Source organism: Elgaria multicarinata, chromosome 2 (genome assembly GCF_023053635.1).
Source record: "Elgaria multicarinata webbii isolate HBS135686 ecotype San Diego chromosome 2, rElgMul1.1.pri, whole genome shotgun sequence".
NCBI lineage: Eukaryota > Metazoa > Chordata > Lepidosauria > Squamata > Anguidae > Elgaria > Elgaria multicarinata.
Genome location: NC_086172.1, coordinates 95,284,801 through 95,297,878, shown reverse-complemented (window position 1 = coordinate 95,297,878; position 13,078 = coordinate 95,284,801). Strand labels below are relative to the sequence as shown.

Sequence of the window (13,078 nt, the reverse complement as noted above, 5' to 3'; positions counted from 1 at the left end):
TTTTAAGCTAATGGGTTGTCATTACATGCAAACTCTTTGCCTATGTTCTACAGTTTGCTCAGGTCAATTAATACTGCAATCTTATGCATGCTTAGTCTAAACTCATTGGAGACCACTTCCTAGTGGACATGGTAAAGATTGCCCTGTAAGAATATGGTTTACCAAACAATTTATCTCCCTTTTCATGAAAAAACACAGCTTTGTCCATTCACTATCAGATCTTGCTTCTGGAAAGTTCAAAGCACTTTCCAGAAAGTGTACAAGTGAACAGCCATGTGCAACATTCTTGCATCTATAACAAGAAAGCGAGAAACCAATTCATGTTTTGAAATAGATGTTGTGGTGTTATGTGCAACTAGTACCTCGTTATCATCTTACTATAGTTGGACAGATCATGAGGAATGTCATGTGATATTATATGTACCTTCCCTGGTACAACAAGGCTCTATTTAGCTGTAATCCAACATATTTTACTGATTCATGAATGAAGTTCTGTTAAATACAAAAATCTCTAGGACATATAGCGTGTGTTGTAAAGGTAAGTCCAACCAGCAACAAGAAGGCACCTTTTCCATTGTAATTATCCACTGTTCCACATCCTTAGCAGCAGTATTTTTATTTATCCTCTCCAATAAGGATTTCTCCTGAATCTCATATTACACTTTTAATAGCATTGCTCCATTAAGCAGCTCACCAGGAGTTAGTGTTATGATTCTTTTGGGTCCTACCTGCAGTACTTGTTTAAAGATTCAGATTTCCCAAGCAGAACAAAAACGCTCTCCCATTGGTTAAGGCGATTATGACATCAGCACTGCTCAACTTCACTGTTCTCTCCTGCACAGTTATGTAGAAAGAACTGACTGAGTCTGGGGCTTGTTTGCTTTGCGCTGGTTCATTGAAATGACTGAAAAAGGATTCCGGAAATCTACCATTTGTAGATAGTTAAATAGCACCTTTCTTTGGTGGCAATGAAGATTACATAGGAGTGGAAATGAAAGGAGTGAAGACTACAAAGTTAGTATTAGAGCTGGTTTTGTAACTCAAATTCTTGCAAACAATCACCCTATTATTTAGCATGCCAGTATAGAGGAGAAGGTTTACTTTTTGCTTTGTTTTGTCTCTGCCTTTTAAAAAGGGAAGACTACATGGAGAAGGCCAGGGGAGTGAACAGAGGTTTGCCACTGTCCTTGCCCCTTTTATTTTTATTTTATTTATTTATTTATTTATTTATTTCATTTATGTACCACCCCATAGTCAAAGCTCTCTGGGTGGTTTACAAAGATCAAAAGACTGCCTTTATTCCTGGAAATACCTGAGAAGGGCTTCTATCAGCTGGCAGGGCTGGTGAAATTGGCCCTATTCTCTGACAAGGAAGGAGAAATGTCTTGAAAATAAAGGGCAACCATTATATTTGAATGGTGTAACTTGGAAGGAGATAAGCTTTGGGGGCTGAGGGCACATCCTGCAATTTGATCAACTGTCCTGTGCATTATCACAAAATAGCTGCCCTGGGAGGCATGGTAAAGGTAACCTGATGAAAGGATGGTATGTAAGACAAAGGTGTTGTCTGAGGATCAGGGCACCTTGGTGGGCACCAAGAAAGGTGTCTAGGGCACATTGGTGCCCAAAGGCACCACATTGTTTATCTCTGGTGTAACTTGATTAGGCCTGTTTCTCACTTAAGCCTCATTTCTTAGCAGTCATAGTATGTCTGTTTCTGTCTGTTTCTATCAGAGAGTGGCCTCCTTCTTCATTTTGCTTCCCTTTAGTTCAAAACTGCTCAGCCTCAATGGTGGTGTTTGGCTTTTATCACCCTTCAATATTGTACCTCATAAGGGAAGGGGTGCTGAGTGCCTTGTAAGGAGCAGATATAAGCAGTTGCACTACTACTGCTGCTAGGCCTCTATAAGGGGAACAGGCCTAATCTACCTCAGACACTTGAGTATATAATGGCTGCCCTTCATTTTCAAGACATTTATTCTTTCTTGGAGGCCAGGGGCAGATTTCACCAGCCCTAGCCCCTGACAGGCCCTTCACAGCTATATCCAGAGCTAAAACAAAAACAAAAAAGGACAGGGGGACTAACCAGCTATACTTTTCACTTCCCCTCCCTTCTCCACATAGCCAATGCTTTTTTTAAAAGGGAGCGAAAAATAAAACATGTATAAAACCAACAATATTGGAGGATGATAAACCTTTTTATATATTATTTGTGCTAACATTGAAATGGCTGTGACATGCAAACACAGATTTCAGCTTGAACAACTTTTTAGTTGCTTGTTTTCCATAAGAACACACACAAATATTTTCCCTGGAATGCTTTCCATTGCCTTCTTGCACACTGGCACTACACACCATTTGTACCTTCTAGATTTTGTAAAATCACCATTGTTTTCAGGAAACCACACTCCATGCTCAACAACCAGACCTCAAAGCAGGATAGTCATTTATGAGGACACAGCATAGCCACTCTGGCACCTGCCTCCTTGGGGGTGGAGGGTGGAGTGGCCAAACTGGAACTTTTCACCTTGATTTCAGCTGTGTTTGAGCAGTATTCAGCAAGAACAGAGAAAAGAATACAAGATGAATTATAATTGATTTCTGGAGAGAATTGAATAATTTATTTTAAAGAAGAATTCCTAATTGTTCATCTCTCGATTGTTTTACTTGGGTGTTAACCTTTTGAGAGGTATCTATAATAAGTTAATGCAATTCTGGCAGCACTCATTTAGAATGGCACACCATTTCTTTCCAAATTTGCTATCATTTCTAAACATGCCAAGTCCTCAAGAATCTGTAAACCAATCAGGATTCTTTTCATTCAGCAGTAGTCCTGTGAGATTAAAGCATGTAATTCATACCTTGCTTTATTCTAATATAAACTGACTATAGTAAGACCACAAACACTTATATACAGGTTTTGAACATGAGAAATATCTGATTTTTCAACTGGTACAATGCAAAACACATATATGTATATCTGTGGCAATCCTAAGCATGAAATATTACCTGCAAGCTCTGTGCCCTCTGATACTAGCTTATTAGAAATCTCTCCCCAATGCAACATCAACATGAGAACATAAGAAGTCCCATGCTGGATCAAACCAAGGGTCCATCTAATCCAGCACTTTGTTCACACAGTGGCCAATCAGCTGTTGACCTGGGACCAACAAAGCAGGACATGGTGCAACAGCACCCTCCCACCCATGCTCCCCAGCAACTGGTGCACATAGGCTTACTGCCTCATATACTGGAAGTAGCAAATAACCATCAGGGCTAGTAGCCATTGATAGCCTTCTCCTCCAGGAATTTATCCAACCCCCTTTTAAAGCCATCCAAATTGGTGGACATCACTACATCTTGTGGTAGTGAATTTCATAGTTTAATTATGTGTGTGTGAAGAAGTACTTCTTTTTATTTGTCCTGAATCTCCCACCAATCAGCTTCATACGATGACCCCAGGTTCTAATATTTTGAGAGAGCGAGAAAAATATCTCCCTTTCCACATTCTCCACATCATACATAATTTTGTACACCTCTATCATGCCTCCCCTTAGCCTCCTCTTTTCCAAGCTAAACAATCCCAGTTATAACCTTCCCTCATAGGGGAGATGCTCCAGCCCCTTAATCATTTTAGTTGGTGACCAGAACTGTACACAGTGTTCTAAGTGTGGTTGCACCATAGATTTGTATGCAGGCAGTATGATACTGTCATTTTTATTCTCAATTCCTTTTCTTATAATGCCTAACAAGCAGCTTGCCTTCTTTACAGTTGCTGCTCACTGGGTTGACATTTTCATCGAGCTGTCCACCACAACTCTCAGATCTCTTTCTTGTTTGGTCAAAGCCAGCTCAGATCCCATCTGGTTATACTTGAAGTTGTGTTTTTTTTGCTCCAATGTGCATCACCTTACACTTGCTTACATTGAACTGCATCTACCATTTGGATGTCCACTCTCTCAGCTTGGAAAGATCCCTTTGGAACTCTTCACAATCCCTTTGTGTTTTAACAACCAAACTTGGCCACTTCACTGTTCACTACTAATTCCACATTGTTTATGAACAAGATGAAAAGAATTGATCCCAATACCGATCCCTGTGGGACCCCACCATTTACTTCCCTCCATCAGGAGAATTTACCATTTATTCCTACTCTCTGCTTTCTGTTCTTTAACCAGTTACCTGATCCATAAGAGGACCTCTCCTCTTATTCCATGACTGCTACGTTTGTTCAGGAGTCTTTGGTGAGGAACTTTATCAAAAGCCTTTTGGAAGTCCAAGTAAACAATGTTCACCAGATCTCCCCTATCTACATGTTTGTTGACACTCTCAAAGCGTTCTAAAAGATTAGTGAGACAGGACTTGCCTTTGCAGAAGCTATGTTGATTCTTCTTCAGCAGGACATGCCCTTCCATATGCCTGATAATTTTATTTATTTATTTACTGCATTTATATACTGCCCCATAGCTGAAGCTCTCTGGGCGGTTTACAGAAGTTTTCATTTTGTCTTTAATAATGATTCTTTGATGCTATTGCCATAGTTACCCAAGTTTGAGTGGCAACTCATATGTCAGCATTCCCAACCTGGTGCCCTCCAGACGTTTTGGACTGGCTGGGGATGTTGGGAGCTGTTATTTATTTTTTAAACAGCACTAATTAAAGTATTTTCATCAGTGCTGTTTGATATGGGCTGTCATAGTGTCATTATGAGAGGCATGGATCACAGCCCAAAACTCCCACTGATATTTTTAGCTATGTTTTAACAAGTTTTTACCACTTCCTCTACCATATTACACTAAATCTATCCAAAAAACCACCCACCCCAGTTTATAGTTTAAAAACAACGTGCTTTAAAAAGGCCAAATGAAAGGTACGAAATATATATTTTTAAACCCAAGAAATGTGTTTCATTCTTCTCAATAGTCCAACAGAGTTGATGCATATGTAAATTGCCCAGAGAGCTTCGGCTATTGGGCGGTATAGAAATGCAATAAATAAATAAATATACATTACTAACTGCTTCAGAAACAGAAAAAACAGCATCTCATTTGTGTAGATGTTTTTAAAATGTTTTTAGGATGTTTTTTAAGATGTTTTTAACAATGTATATTTTGTTTTAATTGGGTATTATGTACTTTATCGTTTATTGCTGTTCCCCGCCTCAATCAAAATGGAGAGGCAGGCAAGAAATTATTATTATTATTATTATTATTAGGAGTATGCTACAGTGCACCAATAATGATGATCACAATTTAAGTTAAGCGGCAAAAAAACCTTTTTTAATTTTTTTTAAAAAAGGCTTTTCATATAATTGAAATGTTCTGCTTCTTGGCAAGGCAGATTCACTATAGTCAGGAAGGTTCATCTACACCAAAATTAGCTGGAGTTGTTCAATAAAGTAAAGACAATGACCTTTTTCTTTAACTCCTGTTCTGCATACCACATAAAGAATGAAACATGCAGCAACACATTTGTAACACTGTTTATACACTGACAGTATATTTCTGGCACATTTAGAATAATTAATAGCTACAGACTGTTCTTCAACCTAAGCCTAAAAGATCTAGAGAGCAAACAACTGTTAATATTTTTAAAACGCCAGAAATGGCTAAGGATGCACTAAGCTCCATTCCTTTGGACACAGAATGTTAAGAGGGTTAAGTGGGAAGAGAATGCAGAGTATATTGTGACAGGCCAGTGTGCGACAGCTGGGGGGGAAGCTCTGCAGCAGCAGCTGCACACAATTCTATCTCACAACTCACAACACAAAGCAACTCATTTCTACCTGATTCCAGGCTAAAGCAGTTTATTCAGATTGCTTTTCTAAGCAATTTGCTGGGATTTGGGTCTTCCAAGAAGTTCAGCAGCCAGTTGCATCTTAAGCAGCTTTGCACTCAGCCCCTCAATTTGAAAGAACTAACCTTGTCACAGCAGTGTTAATTCAATGTTTTCCTCCAAAGTTGGGGTAACAGAAAAACACTTTTTTGTTGAATCAAAATTGCAAGCACAGATCACTTTGCCGAAATACAGAGAGTGGGTGCAAGTAAAGAAGATTTACCTGCCTTCAGAGGAACCCATCCCCTGTGTTTCCACATGCATCACTGCTCTAAATGTGCTTCCTTGAATGGAGTAAGGCAACATCAGAAGAGCAGAACTCACAGCCATCCTCCTTTGTGGGTGGAGTAGTTTGAACTCACAGGGGAAACAAGTGCAGTGCAAACATAAACACATTTATACAAACTGTGTGAACCGCCCAGAGAGCTTCGGCTATTGGGCGGTATAAAAATGTAATAAATAAATAAAAATAAATAAAATACAGAAGCAAATCCCACTGCATCCAATGAGGCTTACTTCCCAATTAGTATTGAATTGGAGTCTTAATTACTTCTGGCATGTTAGCAGTTCACAGGACACTATTATGTTCAATTTGGGAAATACTTGCTTAATTAGTATACAAGGATCTACACACCTTCAGAATCTTCCTGGGCTTAACTTGCAATGGACAAGAACAAAACAAGCTTGTGTTTTACAACAACCATGAATCATTGACCGTGGCAAGATGTTAGACTGCATGCTGTGTACCAACAGGAATTCCTACTCTTCACAGCAAAAGAAAGTAACAGAAGTACCTCTGATGAGAAATGGCATGCAAGTCTAGCATAAGGGAGATGGTACCAACAGCCTCAAGTGCAATTAATTAAGAGTACTTGTTGAACTGAGCAAGACCAACAGCCTAAGCCTAGAGAATGTTTAAATCTACTAGAATAGAGGGCTGAAAGGGAACACTATAAACATTGCGCTGTATCAACTTATTAAACCCCTTCCATCTCACCAAAGAAACACCAAGGGTGCGCAACCTGTAGCCCTGAAGGCCTTAATTGTGCTCCCTGAGGGTGTCTTGACATTGAATCCCCCAATTTTCCACTGACTGTATTATTGTAGTTATGACCACTAACACTTCTGCTGCTACTGATCATTAGTCTTCTCCCCCCTGTGGATCATGCTTTCCTCACCGGTAGCAACAGTGACGAAAGAACAATCCATAACAGGATTACTGGAATCACTAGGTGAGATGGTTCAGGAAAGGCTCTCCACTCCCAGTGACCCTGATACCAAGTGCAGCAAGGAAAGATCTGATTGGGGTTGCTAGCATGCACATGTGCACATACTTTGAGGACAAGTTGGAAGCTAGAGAGTTCCACCACTAAAACAGATTGCACATATAACGGAATTTGCAATCTGTGCAACATTTAATATACTAAAGGCATATCTACCTCTGACTCCAGCAACACGAAGTGCACCTAATGGTGAATATATCCCTTGCATTATTAGAAGTTATAATCTGGATCTGGACACTGCTTAATAAATGCCAAGTTTTACTCATTCCAGAGAGATTTCACACCATTAGTTCATTCTTGCCTTCTTGCCAGAAAAGATGACAGTGGCTCTTTCCTCCTTCCCCTCCCAGTTCTCTTTCCTAAAAAAAGGAGCTGGAGTCAATTTGTATGGTAGTGATAAGTTTATCTAGCTCTAAAACAACGCTGGCTTACTGCAGGAATTAAATGAATGTTTATACTGCTTCAACATCAACTATGAAGGGTCCTGCGACTTGGACAATGAGTGGCTTGTGGAAACATTTGGCATAATTAAGGATATACATTTTGATCTAGATTCCTCTGCTATTACTATGAAGCTACTCAGCATGCTATCAGGCATTTCCCTTGCAATATTTAAGTACTTTTGACTGCGGGAGAGGGCAGTGCTTGTAGAGAGAAAGAAGCTCAGCTGAGACATCACAGGAGCTTCATCACAACAATTATTTCATTCAAAATGTGCAGCTTGGGTCTAAGCACTGCCATTACTAGCAACTGCAAACACACGTATGCACACACTCATGCTTCAGTGTGGTTCAGAGCAGGGTTTGCCAAAGTGAGTATAGCTACACTGGTAGGCACACTTTCAGAACAAAGTCCTATAGTGGGTGTGGGAGCATGATGCCCTCAACCAAATCCCACTCCCACAGGTGGCCTGCCAAGGGTAGGCAACCAAATATACTCCAGATATTTTGGACTACAGCTCCAATCAGCCCCAGCTAGTGTGGCCAATGATTATGAGACTTGTCATCAAACTATCTGGAGGACACTGTGTCAACTATCTCTGGCTTGTGCCACTTATTGAAAGTAGTGTGAATAAATTTGAAGCTTAACTGTCATCATGTTCAATTAAATCTTGTTAGCTACCCCCAGTGCTTCACCAGTGAGTGACAAGACAAAGACACTCGAAAACATGTTATTTCACAGCTGATCAGCCAGGAGAACTGGTTACTGAAAAGGCATCTACTAACTACTGTAGCTCCCCAACTGATATGAAACTGCAATCACCTTACCAGCCACATTCTCAGACTCTTGCTCAAGCAGTTATGGAAGGACAACACATTTCTATTTGCTTGCCAATAAAACCAGCAGCCTGAGTAAGAACTGCCCTGGTGCAAGGCAGAACATTTCACCACTAAATCTGTTCTTCTTGTACCACAGTACCATGAATTCACACCCTCTATTTGCACCATGTGCTACTTGACATCACGTCAGCAGTAAGATTAGACATATTAAATTCAAGTCTAGACAGCAAATTTTATTTATACTACTTCAACTGGCTAAGGCGAGGCATACAAATTTGAAGTCAACTATGATGTCTGTCTGAAGGAATTCTGGGCCAATTCTACACAGCTGATAAGAATATGTACTGAAACCTAATGCACGCATTTTAGTTCTCCTTTAAAAAAAATAAAGAAACATAGAATAGTTCACTTTCCACTTATTATTATTAATAATAATTATATTTATATCCCATCTTTTCCCAACACTGGGACTCAAGGCAGCTTTACAAATTAAAACATGTACAGTTAAAACAGAGAGATATATACAAAAGTTAAAAAATATAATTAAACATGCTGCAATATTAAAAATTGAAAAAACAAATAATTTTAAAAAAATCAAATGCATAAACAACACATAAGCAGAGGTCCAGACTATTCCCCAAAGGCCTGCCAGAACAAAAATGTTTTTGCCTGCCTCCGGAAGCATAGCAAGGAGGGAGCCAGTCTAGCTTCCCTGGGAAGGGAGTTCCAAAGCCCTGGGGGCAGCCATCGAGAAGGCCCTCTCCCGTGTTCCCATCAGGCCTGCCTGTGACAGTGACAGGACAGAGAGAAAGTCCTCCCCTAAAGATGTCAGAGGACAGGCAGGCTCGTAAAGGAGAATACGGTCTTTCAGATAACCTGGACCCGAGCACTTTCTACCTGTAAAGCAACTCTGACTGACCATGAGATTGTTATGTTCAAAATATCAGTAATTAAATTGATGCAAGTAATCTACCCAGTAACTAGACAGCTGCTGTGACCATCTGAAATCACATGTATCTTGAGAAAAGCAGGTGGGTAAATTAGAGATTTTAAAGGCATTGAGAATAGTGATGGAGAGAGATGGCGCTAGTGTGGTTGTTCTAAATGTTACTTGCACTAGGGAGAGTGAGAACACCTGAACAGGCCTAAGCAGTCAGTCAGATGTAGCCAAGTAGTCCCCAGTCCAGCCCTAGAAGGCCTTGGACAAAAGCCTGCTGTTTACAGAATCCATTTCCCAATCTGTAAAATCAAGATAAACCTCAGGATTTCCAAAGATGAATACTAACTTTAAACACTATATTCCTAAATGAATGAATAAACAGACAAGAACATTTAAAAGTTTGCAACATGACAACTTCTACAATTGGGAGAGAAGACTTTCTCTTTTCCATTTATGTACACCCAAGTCCTTCTCTTTCCCCAAAGGAACTGAACTTTAAGAGACAGTGATTAAAAATTCTATGACTCTTTAGCTGACCTTATGCCAATATCACTGAAGGCAAAGCATTGGCACTGTTGTGGAACTATACTTTTGGTCTACAACCATGGCTAATCACTTGTCCTCATCTCATTTTAAAGATGCTCATTCTCTGCAGGGTGCAAATGAAATGGGTATGACACACCCACCAGTGTCCTGTGACATTTTGGCTTTACTGGATGAAAAAAAAAAAACTTCAGAGACCAAGTCATGCATTTAAGTAGACTTTAGCTCACAAAAGCTTATATCATGCTACGTTAGTATTTATGGTGCCACAGAATGCAGTTTTTGCTACAACAGGCTAACATGGCCACCTCTCTAGACTTTAAAACCACACAGGGCATATACAGCCATAGTCAGCATCCAGACAGCGCTATCTATGGAAACTATACAAAGTCTGGATGGTAATCTGTGAACTGTAGCTTCAGCCATGCAAGGATAAACTAATTATCTTCATCCACTGGCAAAGATCCACCAATAAGCCTAATAGAATAGGATTACAATTATTCTAACCCCAGCATTTCAGAGAAGGCAAGCTATTCAGATCATCACTACCATGCAGCAGCAGCAGCAGCAGCAGAAGACAGTAGACATTCAAACTGATAAACAAACCCAACATTATGTGTAGAGAGATAGCTATAAACAACCCTTTAACCCAAAGCAGGACTGAGATGTAAATGGATACTTTTATGATTGCACTTTGGCTTTCAGTTTCAGTTTCATTAGTCTGGCATCCCAAATGACATCAGAAGAGAACCAGAACACAAGAATTGTCAGATACACTTACAGCTCAATTCTATGCATGCTTACCCAGAAGCAAGTACCACTGTGTTCAATGGGGCTGATTCCCAGGAAAATGTACACAGGCTTGCAGTCTTAAACAGTAGTTCTAGTCTACAGGTTTTAGAGCGAGAAGCTAGAGATGGATTTGGTGATCCCTCATACATGATCTGTGAAACAATTAGTAATCTTAACACTTTCCCCGTCTCCAGGACAGGGCAATGCAAGTGCTTGGCTTCAATTTTTCTTCAGGAATTGTTCTTTAATAAGACAACTGTGTATAAGAGAGAGGTATATGTAAGGAGTATCACTGAAAAGGCTAACAGCTGTCATGAACTAGAACCTCATTCCTTTTATAACCTCCTCACCCAGATTTGCATTTTCATTCAGACTACTCAGTTCTCTCAGACTTCATCCAATAAACAGCTTTAAAGAATTGGGGTTAAATTGCATGAAAGCTTTTCCCACACACAATCACATGCACTGCCATAAGGCAGCTATGGAGTAAACAGGAGTAAGAGTAAGGAAACAATTCTTAGGCAGCATATTCTCTCAACCAGACTCCAATACTTTCACCGTGCTATTGATCAACTAGAGCATAGGAAGTACTTCCCATAAGAGGGGTTAACGGGGGGGGGGGGGGACAAGTCCTTGCACAAGTCATCTGGCCAGCTTCAGTGCCAGAAACAATTAAGAAGGGAGCGGATTTTTTTTAACCCGTTGTATTTACGTGGACGAATTTCCTTTCATCGGCTGCAAGCAAAGTTAAACACCTATTATACACGCAAAAATCCCGCCGGCTACAAAGGCTGCTGGTTTCTAGGCACCGATTAAGGGAACCGACCTGTTGCAAGCCAAGATTCCTGGAAAGGCATCAGAGAGCAGAGATTTCGTTCCAACAGAGACTTGGAGCCCGAAGCTACGAAAAAGCATCAGCGCACCTCGCTCGCGCTCTTGCACCGCCGGTCACGCGCGCAGCACGCTTCCTCGGAAGTAAAGCGAAGCCTTGCACCCAAGTAAGCGTGCGGACATTTGCAGCGCCAGACACAACAGTGGCGGCGCCCTGGAGGGGCGAGAAGCTGAACTACCCCTCTTAGACCCAGGTTGAGCACGCCTGGTCTTGAAAGCGTCTCGCGTTACAACCCTCGGATCCACCGCTACGGTTCGCAAATTAGCACAGCAAAAGGAGGACCCAGTGCCCGCGCCCCACACGCCAAGGGCTTCGCGGACGAGGGCCCAGAACCGTTTCAGCCGCTCCCTCTCGTCTCACCTCCCGCCCCCCGGGCAGACGCCAAAGCGCCAGGATCCTCTCCCCCAAAGACGAAAGGGGTAGACCCCCCCACCCCCACGCCAGGCCTCCCTCGCTCAGAGGGAGGGAGGGAGAGTACACTCAGACTCCCTCTCCACGGTGGGATGGGGCTAACCGGGAGACACCCCACCCAGAGGCGGCGCGGCCAGCCTCGGCGCCCGGCAGAGGAAGAGGAGGGGGCTCCAGCCGCCTGGCGGAGCTGCTGCTGCTGCTGCCCCACCCTCGGAGAGCTCGCAGAGAAAGGCAAGAGCCGCCTCCGCCGCCACCCCGTTCCCGGGCCCCTCACCTGGATGAACTGGATGGTGAGCGCAGACTTGCCCACGCCGCCGCCGCCCACCACCACCAGCCGGTACTTTTCCTGCCCTGGGCCGTCCCTGCAGCCCGAGGCCATCGAGGAGGAGCCCAGGCCAGGCGAGGCGAGCAAAGCGCACCGCTGCTGCTGCTGCCGCCGCCGGCTCCGCGGGTGCCTCCCTGCCCGGCGGTGTGGGTTGCTTCTCGCCGCTTCCGCCTCGCAGCTAAGGCGACTGCCACCGCCACAGGCCCGGCCGCTGGTGCGCGGCGAATCAACAGCGGCGAAGGGAGGCGGCGGGAGCGCAGCCCGCGGTTCGGAGAGAGTGGAGACTGGCGCTGCCGACGCCTCCTTGGCTGCGCGGCGGCTGCTACTAGCAGAGTGAAAGCACCAGCGGCCCCGCTTCGGCTACAAATGGCCGTCGAGAGGAGGGGGCAGGTATGCAAATAAATATGAATATTCATCAGTTGGGCGGGGATTTCCCTTTCCCGCAAGAAGTGGAGCACTGCCTGGTAAGAGCGATCTTGTTTACACACGCACTAGGGGGCTGAGGAGAGCCCTATTCCCCCTCCCACATGGGCCCGCACGTACATTTCTCTAGCATCTCATTCTCCCTGCATTCCCACCGTGAATTTTGTTTAAATGAGTGGCGATTTCTCTCTCCCTCTCTCTGTCCCCACCCTCCCCGCCAGTATCTTGAAAATGTTGTTATAAAGAAGAGTTGCCTGGGCAGTGCCTTGCTTTATTTTAGAACCAACTTTTTATAACTTTTCCAGCGAATGAAAATTCTGCGGTTTGGGGATGTCATTCATGCCCCGTTGAACC

The 13,078-nt window shown here is 42.8% G+C and overlaps 1 protein-coding gene across 1 annotated transcript in view; it reads right to left on the bottom strand.

The window, feature by feature from the left end:
* The window catches only part of RRAS2 (RAS related 2), a 53,768-nt gene extending 41,134 nt beyond the window's left edge, over nt 1–12,634 (bottom strand). Inside the window, exon 1 of the mRNA XM_063117240.1 lies at nt 12,251–12,634. Within this exon, the coding sequence (XP_062973310.1) occupies nt 12,251–12,355 (105 nt within the window). The 5' untranslated portion in view covers nt 12,356–12,634. The remainder of the gene's footprint in view (nt 1–12,250) is intronic.
* Nucleotides 12,635–13,078: the final 444 nt, after the last annotated feature.